Source organism: Sylvia atricapilla, chromosome 6 (genome assembly GCF_009819655.1).
Source record: "Sylvia atricapilla isolate bSylAtr1 chromosome 6, bSylAtr1.pri, whole genome shotgun sequence".
Taxonomy (NCBI): Eukaryota; Metazoa; Chordata; class Aves; order Passeriformes; family Sylviidae; genus Sylvia; species Sylvia atricapilla.
The window spans coordinates 12,009,437-12,035,002 of record NC_089145.1 but is presented as its reverse complement, the minus strand read 5'-3'; the positions used below and the strand labels follow the sequence as shown (position 1 = coordinate 12,035,002).

Below are 25,566 nucleotides of genomic sequence, written 5' to 3'. Positions count from 1 at the left end.
CCCCCTGGGTTGCCCCGGCCAGACAGGAGCCAGGGTACTGGATCCAGCTCTAAGGAGGTGATTCCTCAGTAGCTGCCTCTGGCAGTGACCTCAGACTCTCTGCTTTTATGTTCCTTGCAGTGGTCAGTGTTGCTCACACTGGGCTAGAGAAGCCTGAGATTGCTTTGCAGGGTACAGAAAAGGCTCTGTTTTCTGGCTAGCTGTTGGTTTTTGATCTTCATTCCTTACCTGTTTCCATTTTAGGTCTCCCATAGAGACTTTCAGCAAGCCCTGCAGGGCTCAAGCTCAGCTGGTGTAAATTGTTGCACCAAAATTTTGGTCTAAATAACTCAAACCATGTTTGGTAAAAAAAATCCTTTCCCATTCCAGTCCCTGTGTAGAGTCCTTGCTGCTAGATATGAGGTGTCAGGAAGCACATCTGCAGCACAAGCAAGGCAACAGATTTAACAGCCACGCTAATTAAAGCAAATCTTCCAGTGATGTCTGTCTAAATTGCACTCTAGGGTAATTAACTCTTTATTGTTATTATACTTTTTCCAAAGCATCTCCTCAAATAGAGGACTCCCTTCTGCCCATGTTTTTGAAGAATAATATTCTCGTGGATTGGCAGAAACAGTTTTCATCCATTTCCTAACAGAAAATCTCCTGTTATTAATCAGGTTTGGGATTTTTGGGGGGATGCTGTTATTACCAGCTTTTGGACTGGTCTCCAGCAGTAACTTCATGCACCAGAACATGGCTATTTGTAAGATCATCTTGCCTGTGAGCTCTTGTGAGTGGCTCTGAAGAGACAACTGGGTTATGTCTGAACTAACAAAGCCTCTGTCTTTTGGGTTCTTTGCCCTGACCCCTGATTTTCATCAGCTCCTTGTCCCAGGTGTCCCTTTCCACCAGGTTTTTGCTGCACTGTAAGCACACTTCAGCTGCTTGCTTGCTCCCAGCAGATCACAGTCATGCTAATATTAAGAGCAATTAAGATGCTGAAACCTTGAGCAAAAGCCTCTTTAGCTAAGGCAAGCTCCTAAATTCTTCAGGACCTCAAGGCAATTTTACTAATTGGTACTAGACACACTCAAGTGAAGGCAGAGAGCCTGACACCTTCTGCCAGAGAACATGTGAATGTTGTGAGGAGTGAAAAGACCCAGAAGGCTGTGTAGTCCAGCCTTTTCCTGTTTTGAAACAAAGAAAATGCCTCGTGGCAATGCTAGACTGGAGCTAAGAAAAGCTGTGAAAGTGTCACAGGCAACAAAAGATGGTCAGGCAATGGGCTTCTCCCCGTGAGAGCCTGGTAAGGGCTGCTGGAAGTGACAGCCATAAAGCCACAAAAATATAAAGCTGTTTGGTGGCAGCTTGGGTCAATTTTGTTTTCTTCTCAGGCAAAAGGTGGCCCTGTCACAGTTACAGAAGTTGACACAAGCAGTTCACAGGGAATCAGCAAGACCACTGCAAACAGAGCAACAGCAGAAAATACCCAGAGTAGCAGGGGAGGCATTTCCTTTAGACAATGTTTAATAGGGAGACCCCTCGTGTAGGAAGCAGGAACATCCTGCAGACCAGACACCGGGTTTGCAAACAGACTTTGGTAACTCCAAAATCATAAACTTTCGACACTTTGGTTCTGCTTAATCAGCTCCTGGAGAAAACCAGTCTGTGTCTCCTATGCCCAAAACTAACTACTTAAATGTTCATTGCTCACAGCAGGAGCTGCCTGAAAGTAAGGCTTTGAACTGAAACGAATTCTTTCTTATTCCTTTTGTATAAATTTGACATCTAATCCTATGGTTTGTACATGGATGTTTTGCATCACAGCCTGTCAATGTTGTCACCCTTTGTCAGGGCAAGTTTTTTAAGCACAAATAAAAACCGTCAAAACTGCAAAGAGCTCAACTTCCCCATAGAACTCTTCAGCTTTAGCTTGGAGGGGTTAATAGGAACTATATAACAATAGTTTTTACTATTAAATCTATTACAATTATTCACTATATAATAATAGTTTTAAAAATAATAATTTTTCTCACCCCAGTATCCAATAATTTTTGCAACATTCTGTGTTACAGAAATGCTGAACTCCCATGAAACTACTTTCCTATTGAATTGGACGGAAGGGGAAGGCTTTTTAAATACAACATATTGTGTCACGTTTTAGAGCACTCATGAGTTTGATTTCCTTTTCTGCCATTTAATGAAAATCCAGGAATGGGACAGTATTAGTTTGACAGGTATATTTGACAAGTGTGCTGTCCTCCTAAGGCATGTAAAAGGCAAAGACTTTTCCAGTATGTTGGAGTAAAATAATTTTCCTCCTTGAAAAATTCACTTTTATTTCCAATTCTTGAGACCTTTCTGGTGTTTGTTTTCAGCTCGTAATCTGAAGCCCAGGAGCCAATCTATTTTTTTGCCTTTGTTTATCACTTTAAGATGCAAGACCAGATAATGGTACTTAAGGACCTTAATCACAGGGGGAAGTACAGAAATTTCTGGGACGCAGCTGCACCTTAATGTGCTTGAAGACAAATTCCACTCTGCTGGAAGAATGAAGGAAGATGCTTCAGTGATCCCTGCTGTCAGCACAGCCTCTAAAAGGGGACAAATATCGCCATCTTGAGGTTACTGCTCTGTATGGAAAGGAGATAAACATTCAGCTACGGCTAATTAAAAATAAAATCTCTTCAATTCTGCTTAAAAAGCTCTGATGGAGCACAAAAATCAAGTTGCTGCGATAGAGAAAACCTGATTTCTCTATTGCTGTTCTCTCCTTTTATAAAGAAAAAAAAATGGTGAATAGCATTTGTCAGGCTGTCAGAATCCTATTAAAATAGTAAGTATTCCTTTGTTAAATAAAATGAAAAAAGTCCAAGTGATATCGTGGTATTTTAGACATATTTCTTAATTTTAAGACAGCCTAACTACCACTTGTGCCTTCATCCAAGAATGCTGCATTCATTTTTACAGATAAAGCACAGCAATGGGTTCAGGTTCTTAGCAATTTCTATCATGTAATTTTGTGTGTTTTGACTGTACAAGATGATTCTCTTTGGAGAGTTGTAAATGTGTGTAAATCTACTATGCCAAGAGCCAAACACACCCCAAAAATTTATGATTCTACTTTTTATCACCCTGGCACTGATCTATTACACATACACAGGGGTGGTTTGTTGAAGGTCTGAGCTGCCAGGACAGAGGAATGTAGTCTGAAATATATTCTCAATTCTTTAAGGTATTGATTTAAATGATCCAAGATCTAGGCGAGCAAATGGAAAACAAATGTTACACTCCAGCACTTAAACTGCTAATTTCAGCATAAGGTTTGTGGGGTTGAAGTCCAACAGGATTTCACAATACTTCAAAGGCAGGCTTGCAGTGCTTGTTTCCAGACAAACTAAACCATCACCTGGGAGCGATTTTACAACTCTTTCTTACATTCTTGACCTGGTTGCTGGCTTTCTGATTAACTCTCAACCTGTCACTGAGTGCCTGTGTTCGACCTTCTCTGCCCGTAAAAAAGGTGATTTGCCATCTGAAATGCATAAATGAGAGAAGATGGGCAGTATGTGCTGAATGCAGAAACTGGTCAATTTTACAGGGGAACTCTTCTTCCCTGTGCTCTGCATTCCTCACAACTGATAACTACTGTGGTTTGTTTTTTTTATTTATCCATTTTTAATGGGAAATGGATTTCTTCAATATCCTATTCAGTGCCATCATTTCTGTTTGGGTGGAGGAGGGAAGGTACTACTCCAAACAGAAGCCTTAGAGGTCCTGATTTCTGAAGGTTTAGGGCTGTTTCAGGTCACAGTAGAGGTCTGACTAGTCCACTAATTTTTTCTGACAGCCTCTAGGAGAAGATGCAAAGAGAACAGTGTGAGCAGCAGCCAAGAATATTTCACCACCCGTTTTTTCCACTCAAGGCTATCGAGTCTGCTAATGAAAGAGCAGTGCAGACATATTCATGTGTATTTACATTCACACACACAAGACTTTGGTTAAAGAAACAGCTCAGCAGTGCCAAGAATCAGTGTCAGGGCATGTAATTTCAAGAAAAACACTGGTGCTTAATGGCAGGTGACTGTAAGTGTGAATATCATCTTACAAAGGAGCAGGGCTGGGCTGTGGCACCAGCTGGTTCTGGGGTGCACTGGGAGTTCCCTGTGTGTTCTGGATTAACCCAGCAGCACTCAGCTAAATGAAACAGCCACTCACGGTGCGTGGGGGAGACAATCTGGGGAAAACAGACAGAACTTAGGAGTTGAGATAGTTTAATAGGACATGAAAGGAAGGGAAAATAATAATAAATGAATGCACAAAGAAGTGATGCACGATGCAGTTGCACTTTGCCCACTGACCAGTGCCCAGGCAGACCCTGAATGTCAGGCTGACACCCTCTACTCAACTCCCCTCAGATTTATAGTTCAGTTATTTGCTACAGAATATCCCTTTGGCCAGTTTGGGATATTCCCAGCTCCTTGTGCTCCCAGCTTCCTCACTGGCAGGAGCTGAGAAGTCCTTGGCTTGGTATAAGCTCTGCTTAGCAACAACTGAAACATCAGTGTGTTATCAACATAATTCTCATCCTATAGCCAAAAGGCAGCCTGTCCCAGCTACTGGGGAGAAAATCAGCCCACACGAAATCAGGACAGCATGGTCCACACCAGAACTCTCTTTGTCTCAGTGTGTGAAGGGGAACCCTGGAAGAGTTCAGAAGCTCCGTGTGTGTGTGGCACTTGGGGATATGGTTCAGGGCTGAGCACGGTGGTGTTGGGTTCATGGCTGGATTGTTATCTTGGAGGCTTTCTCTATCCTCAGTGACTCTGATTTTTTTGTGAGTGCCTGGAAACAGAATGGAGCAGCTTCTGAGTGAAAGCTCTGCCTTTTGAGCTTGCCATCCCAGATATGACCAAGTGTCTGTGGCTATTTGTCTCAGGAGATACACGGCTAAGATTAGAGCCATGGCTGTGAAGATGTGACTCAGTTCTCCCCTGTAGCCCCTCCTTTTTTGCTCCTAGAAATCAGAGTGAAGCAGAACTGCCTCATGGTAATGAAATAACACAAGTCTGTTGTAATCTGTAAGAAACTAAACTGAAAGATCAGGCCCTTTGGTTTCTGTGTTCCTACTTTCTGTCCTGCCAGGGCAAATTGTGAGCCTCCTTCTGTTCTTGGACGATGCCCCCTACATGGTAAATACTGTGATTTAGTGCTAAACTTCTGGGTCTGAGAATCTATATATCAACAGTAAGGATGTTTTTTAAAAAAACCCCTGAGTTTAAAATATAATTTTGATGCTTAACTTTGTTCCTAGATTTTTGAACATTTTAGAGGTCCTAGTTTTCAAGCTTTCCTCCATAAGCCTGGTGGCAGAATGCTTTATAGGAAAGTGGATCTTCTTAACCAGAAGCCCTTATTTAAGGAAAAAGGTTAAGCATCCTGAGAATCTGGATAAATACGTTGTTGTCCAAGCTTGTAATTTTTATGAGCTTCCTCTTTTCCCTTTAAAGGAAATGGCACTCCTCAGAACAACTCTGCTCTAGTTACAGCTGACTCTGCTCTTGGATGTGTTTCCACGGTCTTGGTTCCCCTGCTTGAAAGACGGCAGGAGCTTAAGGGGCTGTACTGAGGGTCAGGGGGTTGGCTCAGGCCCGTGGTGTGTTCCAGCCCTCCCTGCTGCCTGGGTCATGTCCTGAGGATGCTGGCTCCAGGCTCAGGGAGGAGCAGTGATGATGCACTAATGGTGCCCTGAGCAAAGCCGCCTTGTTCTGAGACTCCTGCTTTCTGGCAAACCAGGTGGTGCTGAGCTCTGCCTTTCTGGTGAGATTCCAGCCCAGTGGGGTTTTCTTCCTGAGGAAAGGTAGCTGGAATTACAGCGTGTCTGCAAAAGCCTCCTGAGAGCATCGGCTGTGCACAGAGGCAGGAGGGGAGGGAGCTGAGTGTGCAGCGCTGTTGGAACTCATTCCAAGCCACTCTCTTTGCATTTTCTCCTTTTCTTGCCAAATTATAGATCAAAGCACGGGCCTGAATATGCATGTTAGGAGAAAGCACTCAGATAACTTCTCCTTAATTATGTTACAGCCCGTTCCTGCTTTAAGACATAATTGTCAATTTCATTAAGTGTTAATTGTTGCAATTTTAATGTCACTATCCAAGTGAAGTATCCTGGCTGCAAGAAGCAGCACTGTCATCTTCTTTTGTGTCATGGCCCACATGTTACTACACACCCAGGATCAAGGCTTGGCCCTATTTCTGAAAGACAGATTTGATTTTAACAACAAACCATCGGGGGATGCTCTGAGTCTCTCCAGGCAGGAGGTCAGAACGGCTCTCCAGGACCAGCCTGTCTGATTGTGGTGGAAGCTGAGATACCTGTGGTTCTCTTTGTACTGCTGGTCCATTCATTTATTACTTTTTTTCTTTAAAGGCAGGCGTTGAGCTGTGCTGATGTGTGGCAGTTAGGCAGGCAGCTCCCAGACCTTTCCATGGATATTGAATTGCCTTGGTTTTGTGTTCCCAGATGATGCAAAGAAGGGGACACTTTGTTTTTGGAGAGTACCTCATGGTGCTGCACTCCCTGAAGTGGCCCCCACCAAAAGCTGCCTCTGGCTCATCGTATGAAATATACAATAATTTGATGCTTTGGATCAGTGTGGGATTTTGAGTGAATAAAACCAAGCTACGGTAAGAATGAAAGGGCATGTTATTTAGACAGGTCAGCTTATAAGCTTATATTATAAGATTATGTTATATTATATAACCTTATAATTATTTGTAGGATTGTTGACCCCTTGTGAAAGACAGAACAGTTAGATGATACCTTTGTTCAAGTATAGTCTACTACTACTTCAGCTCCTGAACGGGGGGAAAAGATGCTAAATATGATTTAGGAGGCACTTAAAATTGTATAGTGAAGCTGCTCCTAGGGATAGCTGTGATAGAATGGTCACTTAAGGCTAAAATTAACTGGTTTATCTCAATAAAGGCCAGAATTTGCTCTCCTAATGGCTTTTAGTGCCCATTTCCTTCTCAGCTAGGCAGAGAGGGAGTATAGAGGGACTGGAAATCCAACCAATTGAAAGAATGAACCAGATTTTCTTGGGAAGATGTAGGGAAGTTTGTGACTTATTTTTTTTCTTCTTTTCCTCATTAACCACTTTGGGCATGTACTGAGGTGTTTCCCCTTTGGTGAAGTCCTGGGAAGGATGTCTGTGTGAGGGGGAAGGAGCATGTGGCATATCTGCAGCCACAGAGGAGCATCTCCTGGGCTTTGGAGGGCACAGAGCTCTGTTTGCATCTCTATCAATTTCAGACTCATTCGAGCACAGATTTTCCTTGAAATAACTAGTCCAAAGACAGCAGGTAAACATAGGGAAAAGCACAGAATATTGCCAGGAAAATGCATCCCCTGTGGGTGACACCACTGGCTAACTGGCCAGCCTTTCTTCCTGTGGGCCTGGGTGCTCTCTGCATTGCTTGCTTCAAATTAAACCAAGCACCAAACCCAGGGCTCTGGACTTTTTCTGTTGTTCCTTTCTCAAAAGGCTGACTTCAGGCTGCCCACTTTGGCCAAGGCAGGAGGTGGCCTTTCAGAGGGAGCCCTGGCTTGCAGCCAGCCAAAGCCCTGGTGTCTGTGCAGCCCCAGCAGTCAGAGAAGCAGAGCAGAGCGAGGTGGAGTCGTGAGCCCGGGCAGGTTGTCTCAAGAGCTCAGTGCCAGTCACAGGGCGGCAAAGCTGCCTCCTCCTGGGAAGTGGGGATGTCTGTAGGTGCCTTCCAGATTAGGAGTGCACTAATAATTCACCTCTGTGACTGGCAGCAATCACCCAGCCAGCCCTGCCCTGAGCAGCCTCGGCAGCACCTATTTGCATCCTGCAGTTCCCTCCCATCAGGGTGTCACTCAGCCCCGAGTCTGCTCTGCCAGCAGCTACACCGTGCCTGGGGACGCCAGCACAAGGAGCAAAGTGATATTTTGAGAGGGATGTCATTTCTTTTTCAACACTGCAAAACATCCACCCATCTGTCACAAACACGTCTTCCTTCCCGGCACCCCGGCATCTCTGCATCAGTCACACACAGAGCACAGCTCAGCACTCAGAATTTATCAAATTAATTTTATTGCTCATATGACAGTCTAGATTACTTGGGAGCTCCAGAACCACCTTCCTTTCGCCCCTCGCCACAAGGCTGGGACTTTTATTTTAAGATTGTCCTAGAGAAAAGAGATGGAGAAAACACAAGTGTGGAAATAATGCTGAAGTACCTCTGAAAGATCAAACTGGCTTGCAGACAAACTGAATGTCCATGTTTGAATGAAATCTGCTGTCAGGTGGCAGAATTAGAGCTAGAACTCTTAAAGCCCTGCATAGCTGATTCTTCTCCACATCCTCCCACAGCTCCTTTTTTCCAAAACTCAGCCTGGTGTGTTTGGTCCATATTAGGGGATGCTGATCCCTCACAGGAGAAGAGTGACTTGCCTGGTGAGCTGTCACACCAATAGCAAGCCAAGCAATCTTCATCCTGTTCATTCTGGAAATCTTGCTGACCCTAGTTAAACACTGGTTACCCAGAGCAATTCCACTTTTATGGCACTTATGGATAACTTCACTTAAAAAATTATAAAGGACACATGGTTCCCACAGTCACTATCAGAATCATCAACTTCCTGATTTGCCCAGATGTTGCACCAATGTTTTCCATCCAACTCTTATGCCACCTTTAGAAATATCTTGTTCTTTGAGACAAATTTTATTTCCTTTGTTGGATATTTATACTTGTGCCTTGGCTATCTGTGTGTGACTTGCTGAGATAGAAATCAGCCATAACAATTCTGGAGAAAATTCATTCTCCTTGTGTCCCAGTCACCTAGAATGCTGATTTCTAGAAGTTGGATTGCATTTGTCATTCTGAGAGTGCTGTTATTTTGTCAACAAGAAAAAGTGACAACAGGGATTGTGTAGCTCACACATAGCTTCTCAGATAATCCAGTGTATTCATGTTAGGTTCAGAGAACTATGAAGGATGAGGTCAGATTAGGACTGTTATTCTTTAGGCCTTTACAAACTTGAGTTTCCTTGGATTACTCATCCTGAACAGAGAACTCATCTATGTACTGGTGGTTGTCTGTCATGGGCAATGTGTGATTATTTAGCAGGCCAATAAGGCAGCTCCAAAGGCCTCAGGAAGTTACTTCTTCCCCTCCATCAGCTTTTTGACTCCATCTCATCTGGAGGGACCCAATTCCTGCTCTTACAGCTCCTGAGACTGTCAAACGTGATGGCAGACAGTGAGGTGGTTCTGGCACTCCCAACTAATGAAAACTTCTGGTTCTGGATGTTGGAAGAGGGATAGCAAAGAGATTCAGCCTATTTCTCTGAGAAGAAGAGGGCATTTCCCATGCCCCAGGGATAGGAAGGAGATGTATTAACAGAAGGCAGAATTTTCTTGCTTACTGTAGACTCTGCTGTCTGAAAAAAATAATTGTTTCTATCTCTGAAAATCGTTTCCAGCCAGAACAGCAGAGGACGTGGCAACTGGCCAGAGGGTTCAGACCAGATTGCACTGAGGTTTATTACTGGGACAATGGTCCAGCTGGACCACAGAGATGGGCAGGCTGTCTTCTTAGAGAAAAAAATCCCCAAAGGACCACTCCAAAACCCCTCAATCACTTTATCTCCACTATTTTAATTGGCATATCTGAGTTATGGCCAGAATGCGAAAATAGCATACTCAGAATTTTGCTACTTTTGTAGTAATAGATCTGTTGTCAAACTGCCAGTCAAATGCTATTTGCTCCAAAGAAAAGTGTGGAGACAGCTTTTCTGCAATTGAGACTCCATTACCCATCACCTGAATATGCCACCCAAACAATGCAGCGTCCTTCAAACATCCTGAATCCTTTCATAGGTATATTTTACTTTCGACTAAATCACCGTAAGGAATTTCTAGTCATCTCTGCTAGCAGAACATAATTCTTTTTAAATTAGAGAATAGGATGCAGCACTCTCACCATCTGCAGATATCTTTAAAGATATAGAAAATGTTTTATGCTGGGTTATTTAGTGAACCTTTTAAAGAACTGTCTGAGGGTGAAACAGAAATATTGATTGTGGGGCTTGAGGTTATGTAAGGGAGTACAGGTGGAAAGCTGATGGTTTGGGAGGGGATGTTATTTGTCAGAGGTCTGGAGTGGAAATAAGTAGAAATTTGTAAATTAGGTCCCACATCTCATAGTCCTGCACAGTGTCCAAGTGGATGAGCCATTTTGGTGGTCTGAAACATGATACAGAAGGAAATGACCTTCTCCTCGTGACCCAGACACAATTAATGCATGCTTATGGATAAATTCTTGTTGCAAATAAACCTTATGCTTGCTCCCATTTGGTTAAATACCATTCCCAGATTTAAATTCTTCTGAAGGATGATCACTCAGACTTCCTTCAATTTCCCTTTCCAGTTGGTCTGGAAGTAAAACACTGCTTTTGAAAAAGCTGTGTGATTTAGTTCCCTCATGTTCATTTAAAAACACTTAAAAAATGTTTTTTAATTTCAGTTTCAGAGGGTGGACAGACTTAATTTGAGAACTTTAATTTACTCCTGCCTAAGAAGCTTGCTGGCTAATTCAAATGCTAAATGTTAGACTTAATTCAATAATGACTTCTCTCAGATGAGTGCTGGAGGCATGTTATGTTTTAAAAGTCTTAATCTGCTTTCCTAATTAAACAATGAACAATCTATGTTAAAGGGTTAAAATAACTTCATCTGGACTTCAGATATGGGAGAGAAGAGGGTTGTCACAGACAGATACCTCTATCAACAGAAGGGAAGTGGGATTCCACCAAGCTAGGAAAAAGGAAGGTGTATTGTAGGAATAAAGATCTTTACATATTAATTCAGAAAACAGCATGTAAGAAGGAAGACAGAACCTCCTCACAGTCACTGTGGGACTAGAAGAACTGTGCTAGAGAAGCAAGTTCAAGGATCAAGTGTGGTTGTCAAGAAGTGTCAGTAAAGACAACGATTTTGCTAATGTCAGTTCAAATTTGGTGACAAAAGCTAATGAGAATTCTAAAATTACTAGGTAAAAAGGAAGAGAGAGAATGAGATAAAATTTACAGTGCCCTATTTCTGTTCTGTTACCCATTTTACATAAACTGGAAAACAGCAGAAGTTTATTATTTTCTTGCATATTTTATTTATAAAGTCAGAAAATGTGGATAAAAGTCTTGGCTGAATTCAAAAGATCTATTTTCATTCAGTTTCTGTGCATCTGTTCAAAGCTGTCTCTATCTTTTGGAGTGTACTAAAAATTGTTTTCTATAAATATTTTTCATTGTTTCTGGTGGCAGCTGTTAGCATTTTTTCACACAACCTTAACAAAGAAATCCCAAAGCAATCCTAAATAAGACAAGTTATTGCATGTGTGAATAGAAAACAGCTGCTAACACCAGTCTAGGTGTAGATGCTACAGTGATGGAGAGGTGATTAAAATCTGAACATGTTGCTTGGCTTGTGTCAAAAATAGTGTGGCCAGCAGGACCCAGCAGGGATTGTCCCCTGGGCTGGGCACTGGTGGGGCCACACCTCGAGTGCTGTGCCCAATTCTGGGCTTCTCAGTTTAGGAAGGACATTGAGGGGCTGGAGCAAGTGCAGAGAAGGGAAAGTAAGCTGGGGAAGGGTCTGGAGCACAAGTCCTGTGAGCAGCAGCTGAGGAAGATGGGCGTGTTTAGCCTGGAGAAAAGGAGGATCAGGTGGGACCTCTTTGCTCTCCACAACTCCCAGAAGAGGAGGCTGCAGCCACATGGGGGTTGATCTTCTCCCAGGCAGCCAGGGGCAGGACAGGAATGAATGGCCTCAAGATGCACCAGGTGAGATTCTGGTTAGACACCAGGAGGAATTTCTTCCTGGAAAGAGTTGTTGAGCACTGGAATGGGCTGCTAGGGGAGGTGGTGGAGTCACCGTCCCTGGAGACGTTTAAGAAAGTGCTGGAAGTGGCACTTGGTGCTGTGGTTTTGTTGACAACTGGTGATTGTTCAGAGGTTGGACTTGATGATCTTGGAGGTGTTCTCCAACCCAAATGTTTCTGTGATTCTGTTTTTAAACACTGTGACTTGGCTTTAAACACTGTGGTCAGTTTGAGTAGGGCCATGTTAAGAATTCCTTTAGTTTATTCTTATGTCTAAGAAAACTTGGAGAGCTTTGATTGAGCTGATTTAGAAGGGCAATGTAGTTAAAGAAGTCGATGAAACAGCTGAATTATTTTATGCCAGACCACAAACTCTGTAGACTGAAATACTGGGATGGAAAATCCTTTTTGGGGACGTTCTGATACAGTCCACTTGAGAAAACCAGGCTGTGTAGTTTCCATAATTTTCTTTATCTAAGAATATAACATACAATGGTGTTGCATGACAGATCAGAAAAAAAACCCCAAACCCTTCTTTTCTTACTTCATTTTTAGAACCTGAAGCAACATCTGAAAATGTAGACTGTAGATGTTTGGAAAGTATGACAAAAATAGGAATTTAGATTGGAAGTTATTCTTTCTGATTCAACATTTTTTCTATAGATTACAGAAAAGGAAATGTGAAATACATATTAATTTGCCTTTCTTAGCTTTTATTTTTGAGTTTTGTTCTTGCATGTAATTGTTTGAACAGACAAACTATAATCCTCCTCCTGAAAATTGTAACTATGCAGAAAATTATAGCACTTAGTTTTTTGTCAAAGAATATCCAAAATTACAGATCAGTATCAGCTGAATTATAACCAAAGGTTGTAGACACTTATTTTCAATGTTGTAAATTGAGAAAATTAGAATCCTGAAAAAAAATTTAATTACCTTATCTATGGAGAAATGTTTAAAAGAAAGCGTGTGAGGAAAGTCCCAGAAGGTTTGTGCTGAGACACAAATCAGAACCAGTTATCATTAGAAACCAGTAACAGGCAGTAGCACTGCATAGGAATGAAAGCAAAAATCTCTTAGAAAATCCTGTGTCTGTTTTTTCAAGATGCCTGATGTTGTTTTCTTTCCTTCAGTATGCTATTTCCAAAATCTTCTAAGCCTTTGGAAGTAAAAGCCATACTTTGGCTGATAGCCAGGTTTTTCAAAATACTGCATGTTTCTGAAAAGTAACAATATTATGTGGCCAGTGGCACTTTACCATAAGATTATCTACATGAGGCTTTTGCCACTTTAAACTGTAAAAGCATGAGAACAGCTTGGCAAAGTGATTCCTGATTTATGTATTCATGTCAGCACTTCACAAGTACTAAAATACAGCATTTGCTGATTTGCATGTTGATGCCCGAGCTGGAAGATATCAATTTAACTGCCACTGGTTTATTGGCTGCTGGGTCAAACTTCCCCATACGTTTTCTAAAAGTGAAACTGTTTTATCAGTCTGGTCCTTTTTTGTTTTTATTCACCATATGGAAAGGAATATGATTGTTCTCTTCAGCACAGTGTCACTGTGTGCATGAATGTTGCCTGAAACACCTGAATTTTGCGGGTGTCCTTGGCTCATCTTTGTGTCTAAATTTGTGCCCTTAACCAGCAGTCCTGCTGTTCACAGTCATGACTGGTCCAGCTGCGTGGCTACCTGGCCACAGGTTACCCAGAAATACAGAGTGAGGCTTTCTTGCTTTGCTGCTCCCTGCAGGACCTCTGAACATCCCACGAGGAGGTGCTTTGCAGCAGTCGTGCAGCACAGAGGTTGGGCAAGTAATGCAAGGGAGCTCCTGTTTGCTGCCTTTCCAGGAGGAGCCTGCTGATTTCATTCAAGCACTGGAAATGCTTTCATCCCTTTGGCATTCAGCCTGTTTTTTCTCTGCTGTGCCACCTGATGGTGCTTCGTCAGGCGAAGGGCTGAGCTGCAGGAGGTGTAGTTAAACTGTGCCACAGAAGAATATGTTCATTGGGCTAAAACCAAGACGGAGGTTTCAAAAAAAAATATCACCTGGGAGCTGGGGTGTTGCAAGAGCTGATGTGCCTTTATATCTGAGGGAATGCACAGCATCATGGTCGCCAAAATAGTTTGAATTTCAAACTCTGGAGTTCAGCTGAGTAAATCACGTGTTTGGAGGCTTTAAAAATGTATGACAGAACAAACTCTACTGGGTGTTCCTTATTTAGAGCTAATTAGGCTACCTTGACCTGCAAAGAAACTAGACTAAGTGTTGCTGGGGACAGAGAATGTATTTTTATTTCAGTTTTTGTCCTGGAGGTACAGTTTTTGCATGGCACCGTTCCATAACATTGATCTTGTTTGAATATATTATTTTTATCATGCATGTATCATTTTGATTTACTAATTAGATTACTGCAGCTCTGGAAGGTAATCAGGCCACTTGATTATTCACTTCTTATTGCCAAAGTAGAGTTTGAGAGGAAGAAGCAAAACCCTCAAGAAATCTGTACAATCTTCTGTGCAATCTTCTTTTTCTCCTGCCTCTATTCCTCTTTGCAGCGCTGACAGTGATAAATGGGGAGAAGAGAAATTAATGAACCTGAGTATTTTTGAAAGCTTGTTACTCTATATACCACCCATCTGGATTGCTTAGCATGGCAAAAATAAAAAATACGGGGCTTAAGCTAGACAGGTTTTAAAAGTGGAATCTTTGTAGAGGTCAATGAAAAACATTGGAGTGCATGCAAAGGAGAAATATTTACTGACGCGTTTCTAAAATGCAAAAACCAACCCACTACCAACAATGTTGAAGACGGTATATATACATTTGTAGTGATTCATTCTTGTGACTAGTTGACCCATCTTCAAAATATGAAATGAATAAATTTTTTGGCTTGGCAGGAGATGTGGAAATATTTGGGTTTATGGTTTGGGTGCATTGTTTTGGGGTTTTTTGGGATTTTTTCCCCCATTTGTCCTTGCTTGCTTTTGTTTTCCAAATTACAGCGAGATAGGATAAATTGGCCACTTTGTTTTACTGTGTTTTTTCTAAGAAGCTAAGGGCATGAATTTGCCACAAACATATATATATATATTTAGCTGTCTTTCACTATTTTTGAAGGCAAATGACACCTTCATGATAAATATTAAATTATTCTTTCTTAATCAGATTTTTAGAGACAGAGATCAGAAGCAGATTCTAGCATTTTTCAACACAAACATTTTTATTTTGTCACGAGAGCTTCCCTTCCAATGTCTTTTCCAGTTTGCTGTGTGCTTTTGGAAACAGGAGGCCTAAGACTGTGCATGGTATTTGTAATATGGGTGGAACATATATTGGCTTATTGAGATAATGGTGTTAGTACTTTCTGTTCTCTTTATTTTCTTTTAAATTCAAACCATCTACTGACTCCCTCTTCCACAAAGTTTGAGACTTCACTAATTTATAAAAGACTACTTGTTATAAGCAATGGATTGTTTTTCCAAGTTAATTTCCTACTAGGGCTCCCATTCCTGACTTCAGTGGGCTGTTCTGACACCCAAGGGACTGCTGCATCTTATCTTGTGTTCACCTGAGATTTTTATTCTGTGTCAAATGGATTAAAAGCATGGCTATGAACCTACTTATTCCTGAAAGTGTTAGTTAATCCATGAAATTTGAATTACTTTACTTGAGTTACATAAAGTGACTGTTTTAAAGCAAAAAAAACCAAATAAGTGTTTTTGTAATGCTAATGCAAACAGCAGAAACTCCATAATGAGTTTTTCCCAGCAAAGTAACCGACCAGGAATGACATTCTTAGGTTGGTGAAGGAAACAGTGGTGTTTCCACTGGTTTCAGGGATGTATTCCCTGTGAGCTTCTGAGCAATTTCAAAATTCTGAATAGCTTTCTGAACATTGTGGTTGTCTTCAAATGTGCCTTTTGAACAAAGGAAAGACCAGCAGTTTGACTAAATGCCCATATTTGCCTGTCTCCCCCACAGGCTCCAAGTGAAGTGGTCACACTGCTCCCTCCCTCTCTGTAAACGCAGCTCCCAAAAGCCCAACAGCTCAGCACTGCCAGGCTGAGCCAAACTGCAAGTGATGGGCTGGTATTTACTGAGGGCAGCCCTTGGCACCCCATCAATTTATATGTTCTCCTACTTAAGGATTTGCTCTTCTGTAGAAAGCTGCTCTTTAGAACACTAAGGAAAGAAGATTTTGTGTTCTTTCTTGAAACATGTTGAACATTTTGAATAAAAGAGTAATTATAGTTGTTAGAGTCAGCAGAACAATGTGAAGTCATTTTCCTCAGAATGATATGCAAGCACTTGTCAGCTTGCCATTCAGAGGAGCCTTTTAAAATGCCACAGTAGTTACTTTCTAATTGCATAAATATTAAGTCACTGGAACACAATTAAAACAATCATATTCAGGGAAAGATTCTTGCACTTGGGTTTTGACCACAAAATCCATGGCAGCAAATCTACGTGTTTCTAGGAAAGCATTAAAATAACATTCAATTTAAGACAGATTTCTTTCTTAAATGGCTGTTAAAAAAAAAATCCCATGCCAGTAACCCCCTCCAGTCCTGCTATAATATTGCACTATCCCTAGTACTTGACAGTAACCTATTTTAAAAAGTGAGTAAAATAGGAAACTTTTATGCCAATACATCCATTGTAGGAATGTCCACAAGGTGTAGGAAGAGCCGTATTTTGTTCCAGTGGCTTGGGGGGTCTCTGTTGTCAGTTTACCACCTGTGATGGATCCCTGCACCACACTGAGCCAGAGCTGGTTAGCACCAGGGTAGAGAGCCATGCTGGATGCATTGTGCTGTTAGATTCTGAAATGCTTAGATACCAAAATCACATAACACTGCTGGTGTTTTTTAACGAGTCAGGTATTTCTGTGTGATGCTATCCCTCTGATAGTTGCTGAGGGCACATAGTACAGGAGGACAGATTTTTCATCCCCATTATGTCTGTGTAGATCCAGCTGAAGCTTATTGAATTCAGTGGACTTCCTGGTGAGACACTCTCTTGTACAGCAAGGCAGAATTTGGGTTATGTTCTCATTTCCTGCAGGCTTCTGTGCTGCTCCATGCTGGCTGCAGAAAAGGCACTGCACTGCTCAGATAGCTGTATCCCAAAGGCAGAAGTGCTCCTTGACATTTGAGCTCGGGCTCATGGGGCTTTGCTGCCTTTCTGCTCTCCAGCTTCTGCAGGCTGGCTGCATTCACGGGGATGCTGTATTATAAAAATAGACTGGTTAGTAAGTCATCAACAAGATACTTCATTTAGAAACAATACATAGACATTTTTGGTGGGGATTTTGGGAGAGTGGATAAAACTGCACGAGAAAACCTCAGGGCTGTTTTGGTAGAGCATCAGCTTGGCTTTCAGCTAGACCCTCGTGAGATTGGGGGTGCAAGTAAAGCTGCTGAGCTCCTTCTTCTGTGAAATATGCTTGAGGTCATGGGCTCTTAGAGGAAGTTTGCCAAAGCTCAGTACCTTTGGATGAGCCCTTGCCAAGCCCACCCTGTTCTCAGCTACACAACACCATGCGTAGTCTTTTCCCCAGGGCAAAAGGACATCCAGAAACCTTTCAGCAGGCTGTCAAGGCATGGCTCTCATCAAAGGTTAAACCAGCTCTGTATCCAGAGGGAATGTACCCTGAAAATGGGGTACTTATTATGTTTAGTACAACGTTGTTTCCATCTTGAAGGGCAGCATGAGGTCACTGGTCTGTATTTGCATCCAGATGGGGGAGCACTTTTTGAGGGACAGAGTAATCTGTGGGTAGCTCAGATACATTTGCATGCAGGTATTAAAGGTTATTTCTTGTATCACACACACACCAATAAACGCTGACTGCAGGAATGAGGAGGTTCTTCGTGCAAACATGTTGAGAAAGTGAAGATTGTCTTCACACTAGAGAGCCTACAGCAAATTACCTGACACTCAGGCTGTTAATTAAGAGTCTGAAGCAAGGCACTATGTTTAAAACACTAGTCATGATATTACTAACCTATTTTTTCCACACAAAAAGCTCGAGGATCTTTCTTATTCACTGAAAAGATGAATGAAAACTCATGCAGGTTGAGGTTTACGCTCATGCTTTTTCTCTGTTAATTAGAAAGCCACATCACACTTCATGATAATTTCCATAAAATTCCCCGAAATTCAGCTTTAATGATCTAAAGTTAAACTAGGGCTTAGTTTAAGTTTGTGCTTTTTTGGTCTCTGCAGGAATGTTGGGACTGATGGGAAGGGATATGAGAGCTCAATGACCAAAAAGAAATAGAAAAACTGGTTATGGAAGCAGGAAAATTATTCACTAAAGAACAAAGCAGGGTCAAGTTATCAGGAAGGTCAGAAAAGTGCTCTTTGAGGGATTTGTTTGACAATGACATGAAGACAAATCCTTGTAAGGAAAACAGAAACTTAAGTGTAGAAGGTTTGTGCAACACGGCAATTTCTTACATCAAAAGTGAAAATGGTGCTTTTATCTTAGGTGGATGTTTTTTGATTCATTGAATCTTTTCTTTGCTTCATTGGGACAGTCTTTCCACATGGTAAAATCTGACTGTGTTACATGAAACAACAGGTGTGGCAAGGCATTGGCAGTATTCAACTGTACAAGAGCAAGAAAGATTTATACTTTTAAACTGCATCTTATAATATAAGAGTTCTATGGGGAAAACGGTGCAGCAAGTGGTTTTGGTTCTGAAAATATGTGAGACTCCACCATTTTATTTATTTTTTAAGTGGAGAATGAAATGGGCAACCTCACAGATATAGTCTGTGATTGTATGTAGGGATGAGAATTGTATCCTCCCACCAACTGTTCACTCAGTGGTAGATCTATGTATTTAATGCCTTGCTTTATCTGTCTCAGGGGAAAGAATATAATAAACCTCAAGAATATAATAAACCTCATGTCTTTAAAAAGAACATGCCTTTGTATTTAGCCCACAGACGATCCCCTGAGGTCTAACTTCATCAGAGGCTTTCAGTAGCTGGAACATTAATCAGGGCAGGAATGAACCCAGAGCAGAATATAAGCAAATGGGGAGAGTCTGAAATATTCAGGGTCTAGTTGGGAAAACAAGATCAGTGCTGATGTCTGTAGCACTGTTATCTTCCCTCAGTTGGTCTCTCTCTTTTTCATGTTTTTATTCTTATGGCTTCACTTTGGGTCAGGGAATTCTTTAAAAATAGTTAAAAGCTTGGCCAAGTTTATAAATGCTTTATTTGAATTATTCCTTTAAGCCAAATATTGCGCTTTAAATTATTAAGGTTCATGGTAATTCTTTCCTCTCTAGCCTGTGGAAAATTGTGCTATCTACACTTATAGACCTGTCTGAAAGTGATGTCAGCTTTTTTGAGCCCATGACAAGTAAATTCAAAAAGCTCTGAATAAAGATGAAGTAGTCTGGTATCAAACATGGCATTCCATATTGTATCTTTGCCACCAAGCTCCTTTCCCACTTGCTCTGAACTGGCACACCTGTAATTTGGGCAGAACGCAGCTGGTGGATTGTTTCCCAGTCCTAGCTGTGGATCCAAGGCACAGCATCACAGTGTGCCCTTGAGTGGCTGAACTGCAGCAGCAGCTGCTAAAGGAGGCACAAATTCTTCCCCCTGAGCTTGTATGGACATTCCTTTCTGTAATGCATTATTGTTCCTCCTGCCTATTTACAGCTTCCCTTAAATCCGGGTTACACAAAGCACTGGGCACCTCCTTAAGTGCAGTAGGAACCAACCTGGTCCTGAATGTACAGAATGGACACACAAGGAGTAAAAACTTGCTCAAGGTCAGCGTCAGCCTGTGGCTGAGCCAAGTGGAGATTTCAGGTGCACAGTACAGTGCTTTCCCACTAGGATGCAACATCATTGTCTTGCAGATAGTGTGCTAAGAAAATGGAAGGAAAAAGGAGGGGTGATACATCATCTGGACTGTGAATCACCTCTTTTTCAGCATTAAATTAATAGCAAGGTACTACAACAAGGCAGTGAGGAAGTTACCCATGCTTTAGGTGCTTCTTACTGCTAATGCTTTTTAAATACACCAGAGAAAGGGCCATGCAGACTTTTCTTGAAGCTTATGTTAATGTTATTTTATTTTAATGTCAAGTGCATGTTTTGATCTGTAACAATTCAGTGTCCATTGATTGATCTTGTCCTTCGTGCCTTCCCAAAGACTGATGAGAATACCTGTTTTACCACAGTGCTGCGTGGGATCACACTACCACAGCATTCCTGAGTGATATTCTGGAATCTGAATAAGAACAGGGTCTTCCTATCACTTTTTGAAGAGAACAAAATTCAACAAGAGAGACTTTATAGCAGTGGTGACATTCAGGCAACACCTTCTAGGCTTGTGTCCCCATCAACTTGGCATCCTTCAATCTGAGCAGAAATTGCCCTTCACTGAGGGAATTATTTGAGGTTAAGCAAGACAGACCAAGGTGTTTGAAAATGACACTGTGGCAGCTGAGTCATCTGAGGACATCTCTGACCCTATGTTTGTCGCAAAGACACATGTGAGGCCACGTTGTAGATGTCCCTTATAGTTCCGAGTTTCAAAAACTTGTGTCCTGAAATGGCCTATGACTCACCTGTATCTGCAATGCTTGCTCTTGTGACCAGAGGATTTTATTATTTTAATGTCCTTCTAACAGAGCTGCCAGCAATTCTTCTTTGGAGTTTCTCATTTGTCCAAAACGCAGCTGTCTGCTTCCTTGCTGAAGTCAGCAACCGTGCCTGTTCTGCTCTCACACTGACAGATTGCCTTTAAGCTGCCCCTTCGCTTTTTAAAGACCTTAATGGATATGCCACTTGGGTTTGTTTGTTTTTCTTTGAGCCTTGTGCTTTGAGCTTTGCCTTCTAGCAATGTCAGAACAGTTAAGATCCTAAAGCTGTGTTTTGTCTTCTGTGGCATCTAGGAAATTAATCTCCCTTCAACTAAAATGTTGGTGTATTCTCTCTGCCTTACACTCTTTTGCATCTCTCCACACTGAGGATTGCTGAATGCACATAAAGTTTTACATTTAAACTTGTGCTTTATTCACACTGTGAGTCTTCGACTGAGAGGCGTTTTAAAAACACAGCCAATACATTTCATAATGGTAGGGTAGGCTGGAATCGTCCTTCAGGACAAGAGCATGGGGTAACCAGAACTGTTAGTTTAGGAAATGGGACACTGAGAGCCAACTTTGACCGAAGTTTACAAGAGGGAGAGCGCAAATGTGTTACTAGATGTGGATGAGCCTGAGAACTTGGAACTTCTGGAAGCTTTCTATTCTAAGAACAACTTAGAGTAATTTTAGAATATGTAGGTCTTTAGGAGATAAAAAATTCTTCTGTAGAATTTTGGTTGACTAATTGGGCAACTGTCTGAGGGTCTGGTTTAAAGGGCACCCCAAAATTTCTTACCTAGGGGCAGGCAAGAATTCTTTTCTTCAAGATTTAATTCTCCTTGATTGTTCAGTAGCTGAGCACAGTCATTACCACCTTTCAAGTTTTCACACCATGTAAAGTGAGTACCAGAAGTGCCCTCTGCCTTTCATGCTTCCTTTGTCTCCTGCAGTTCTGCTCAGCTCCTGCAGGCTTCTCCTGATGCTTGGAAGTGCCTCAGGCTTCCCAGTACCTAGACTGTGTTATCATGGAAAGTGAACGAGAGCAGAGCAGCAGTTGAACAGCCGTGGCTTCCAAGTTTAAAACAGGAATCTGAACACCGAGTTTGACAACCCTTGGGAATTTGGAGGTGAACCTCTGAACTGCATTGCCTTTGGAGAGGCTGGCACCATAAACCCATCAATCCAACACCTGCTAGGTGCCCATGTTCTGCAGAGCAGTAGCCCAGCTCACTTCTAACTAAAATTCAGGCTTTAATCTGAGTGGAGATGAGCTAGAACATCTTCCTTATTTCCTTTCTACCCTTTCTCTAGTATTTGTGCTCCATTTCTGTTTCATTAACCTTCATGGGGTCTGTTCAGAGGTGAAGCAGGCAGGTGGCAGTCATGGGATCCCAGACATGCATTTTGTTTGTAAATGTTTCCAAGTGACCACAGTTTTGTTTATTGCTTCATTGTTCTACCGCAGAACCCAATTTTCCACTCAGTTTTCCCTTTAGGAAGGGGAAAATCAAACTGCTTGGTGAACAGCTGAAGGATACTTTCTTTGACAATGGAACTGCACCCATTGAGAGGACCAGAGCAGGTTGAGAGACTGACCGTATTTTGAACATGTCACCTATTTCTTTGAGCTGTGAGTAACCTCCAGAGGGGTGACACACTTACAAAAGTAGCTCTCCATCTTTTTTGCCACAAGCACAGTCTTGCTGAAAATAGAATCCTCAGGAAAAGCAAAAGACAGTGACTGCAACTGCTTGGAGCTGCCTCACACCATCCACAGAAAATATAAAGCCCACAACGTATGCTCAGCTGCTGGTACCAGCTGTCACATTCATTATAGTAATTGCTGCCATTACTGTGCTATTAATATTTCTCTTACAAAATCATACAAGAAATCAAATGAAAGTTCAAAGTCTGCTCTGTCTGCAGCCGTTTGTGCTCTCTGTGGGTCAAGTCGCAGCAGCCACAACTCCTGGCAGTGCTGTCCTCCAAGGAAACATTTCTTGGGAGGAACTCCACTTCCCCGAGTTGCTTGTGCAACTTGCATTCTGTGCTGGAGGAGAAAGGCAGCACCCACATTTGGGAGGGCACAGGTATAGCTGCTGCAGGCTCTGCTTGCCTGCTGTAGCAAGCCCATCACCTTACAACAAGCAGCAGGAAGCTTTCGGGGCCTGTTCTGCCTTTGGTGTAGCTTTTTGTAGAGGCTGGAGCTGCAAATGCAGCCTTCTACCAAAAGGCCTAGGTCTGAATAGGTGGCTTAACCTCCAGACTGGAGGCAGCATCCACAACCAACCTCAGATGTGGCCTTGGTGTGTGTGGATCTGAGGTAATGTCATTCTGAGTATTGTAAAGTGCTCCTATATCAGCTCTTCATCATCAGCATATTCCTAGAATGGCTTTATTGTGGACCAGGATTTAGCCCTTTTTTCTGGGGTTTTACCTTCCTTATCTCTGATTTTTCTCCCTTTCTTTGGGGAAATTCTCATCTAAGAAAGTGCCATTGAGTCGTCATCTTTCAGCTCATGAGTGCCAGCACTCAACAACAAGTAGCTGAAAAAATGTGTTCACTTCAATTTTCTTTTTTGATATGAAATATTACAATGGAGAACATCACTGACCTAAATAACACCTTCATGTAAACAGTGAATATAGCTGAGAAAAGACTAGTTGATTTTTCCAGTTCACCTCACAAGAAAATGCAAAGTACTGGAGAAAAGTGCTATACTGGTGGTTTGTGGTCTGCACCATGTCCCACTGCTATGGGCAAAATGATTAATCAGAAGTATATTGGAGGTAAATATTGCTTACTTAATGGTCATTTAATGACTCAAGAGCATATCAGTACTGTTCTCTGCTGTGGAATGCATATGCTAACGCTGCATACATATGGCTATAACATGGTTAGTTCATGGTGACTGCTTTTGGGTGCACTTGGGCTCTCTTAGGCCTGTCCATTCACAGGGGAAATACTTCCAGCACTCCACGTTGTACAGCAAATGTGAAAAGCAGAATTCTAAAGATAAAATCCAAGAGGCAGATCCACATAGCCTCAGTTTATTGGGGAACAATATGGTTTTCAAAGCCAGTGCTGCAGCACTGGAGAAGCATGGCACAGCTTATGGATGCACAGGCTGCTCTGTGCAGGTGCCCGTGCTTTCACAGTGCTGCAGCTCTACTTAGAAGCATTAAGAAGCAATAAGTGTGATTTTATTTCTTTTAACTTCCAAAGATGATTGGTGTCTGCTAAAACAGTGGCTTCTCCTGCACGGATAAGTGTCCATCCTTTATTAGGCAGTGCTGCGGGCAGGACTGCTGTCTCGCAGAAGTGTGTGAAAGAGCCATTCTCACGCTCTTTTCATACCCTTCTCTCACTGCCTGGAGGGGAAAGGAAAGGCAAGCTGGTTCTGGGAGTTACCTCCTTCATTATTCTGGATTTCCCCTCCATCCTCGCCCAGAGTCGGCTTGTTCACCCTCCGGGCTCAGTGAGAGGGAACTTGTTTGCCCATCAGATAACCCGACTCTCACAGGAATTTCATGCACCCTCAGAAGTGCAGGAAGGCTGTACTCAAAGCGAACTTCAATCTAGGACTAGACCTGAGTACATAATTTGTCCCAGCCGAAAAGCAATCACCTCAAGGAGAAGCAAAATATAAAATTTGATGGATTTGAAATGAAAGCAGTTTATTCCAGAAGTGTCATACACTTCCCTGATTGAAGCAACAAGGTTTTGGGGAGATCCTGGTTAAGTTTTAGCAGCTCATCATTAATGCTGCGTCTGTCATGTTTTATGATGATTTAGATAGTATTACAGAAATAATGGACCCAGCTCTCAGCTGATGTAAATCTTCATTGCTCACTCCAACTCAGTGAAGTTCTGCTAGACCCTTTGGAAATCTGCAGTTTTATTGCACTTTTATTGTTATACACACTATTTTCCCTGCTTTTAGAGGCTTTGCAGTATGTATTTCAACCAATATAGATAATGTTGATAAATTCATCTGAATGCAGAATCTTCTCTGCATATTAATAACACGAATTCAGTCTCACCAAAGGAGAGAAGTACCTGACCTTGCATTGCTAATGCAATTAAAAACACTGAAGAGATCGTGGTACAGTATTAGCTGTTAGCACTCCTGTTCTTCCATCAAAAATGTGACATGATATTTATGCTGCAACAGAAAATTCACTTTTATTATTTCCCAAGTTGCATCCCTTCTGTGTGAGAATGCCCATCAATTTGTCTTTATGATTTCTACTTCCTGCTAATATCTACGTGCAGTGTCTTATGATCCAAGAAGTTGGACTGATCTGTTAATTCGCAGAATGACACTTGATGTGACCTCTGTTTTACATCTCTCATTATATTTTCATCCCACTTCTTCCTACAGTTTGTTGATCTGAGCCAGGAATGTAGAGCTTGATTTTTAGGGCACTCTGCTTCTAAGATGTGAGGGGGGACAGAGACATTGTCAGTCTGGGAGTAAAAGGAGGAAAAACTCAGTACCATTCACAAATTTGGCCTAAAGGAGAGACCTGAACATGTAATGGTGTGCCCTTCCAGCCTGTTCTCAAATAGATCACACAGCTCTTAAATCCAAAGTCTGTGTGCCAGCGATCTTAAACAAAGAAATTGAAAAGCTTTGGGCTTGAAATCTGATTTAAATTTAAACCATAATTGATTTTTTTTCTCATTTTGATTTTATGAACAGATGGACTATAACTAGCAGTTGCCCTTGAGGAGTCTTTAAAACATAGTTCTGTGAACTGTTTCCCTGAAGATTGATACAGCTATTTCTTCAGCTATCTCTGAATCATCCTCAATTACTACATGTCTTTATAAAATAATTATAGGTTTTATCCAGGAACTGAGCTTGGCTCTGTACTTTTCATAAAACAGTTATGCAGAGTTGGTTAGCAAAAGAGATGATTTAACCCAAGTTTTCAATTGTTTAGGTTTGAATGTTATTCTCTTATTCAATGTTTTGCTATTATGTAGAAGCTATATTTTCTTGAAACTGAAATTAAAAAGGTTTTGGCTCCTCTATCCATCTCTCTA

At 41.8% G+C, this 25,566-nt stretch overlaps 1 protein-coding gene across 7 annotated transcripts in view; it reads left to right on the top strand.

The window, feature by feature from the left end:
- Positions 1-25,566, top strand: part of TUB (TUB bipartite transcription factor) — a 135,566-nt gene that overhangs the window by 31,044 nt on the left and 78,956 nt on the right. For 6 of the 7 annotated variants that reach the window (XM_066320801.1, XM_066320800.1, XM_066320799.1 and 3 more), the window contains exon 2: positions 19,576-19,688. The exons of the other annotated variant lie outside the window; for it this stretch is intronic. In XM_066320801.1, the coding sequence (XP_066176898.1) occupies positions 19,648-19,688 (41 nt within the window). In that variant the 5' untranslated portion in view covers positions 19,576-19,647. The remainder of the gene's footprint in view (positions 1-19,575; positions 19,689-25,566) is intronic. 7 annotated transcript variants of the gene reach the window in all.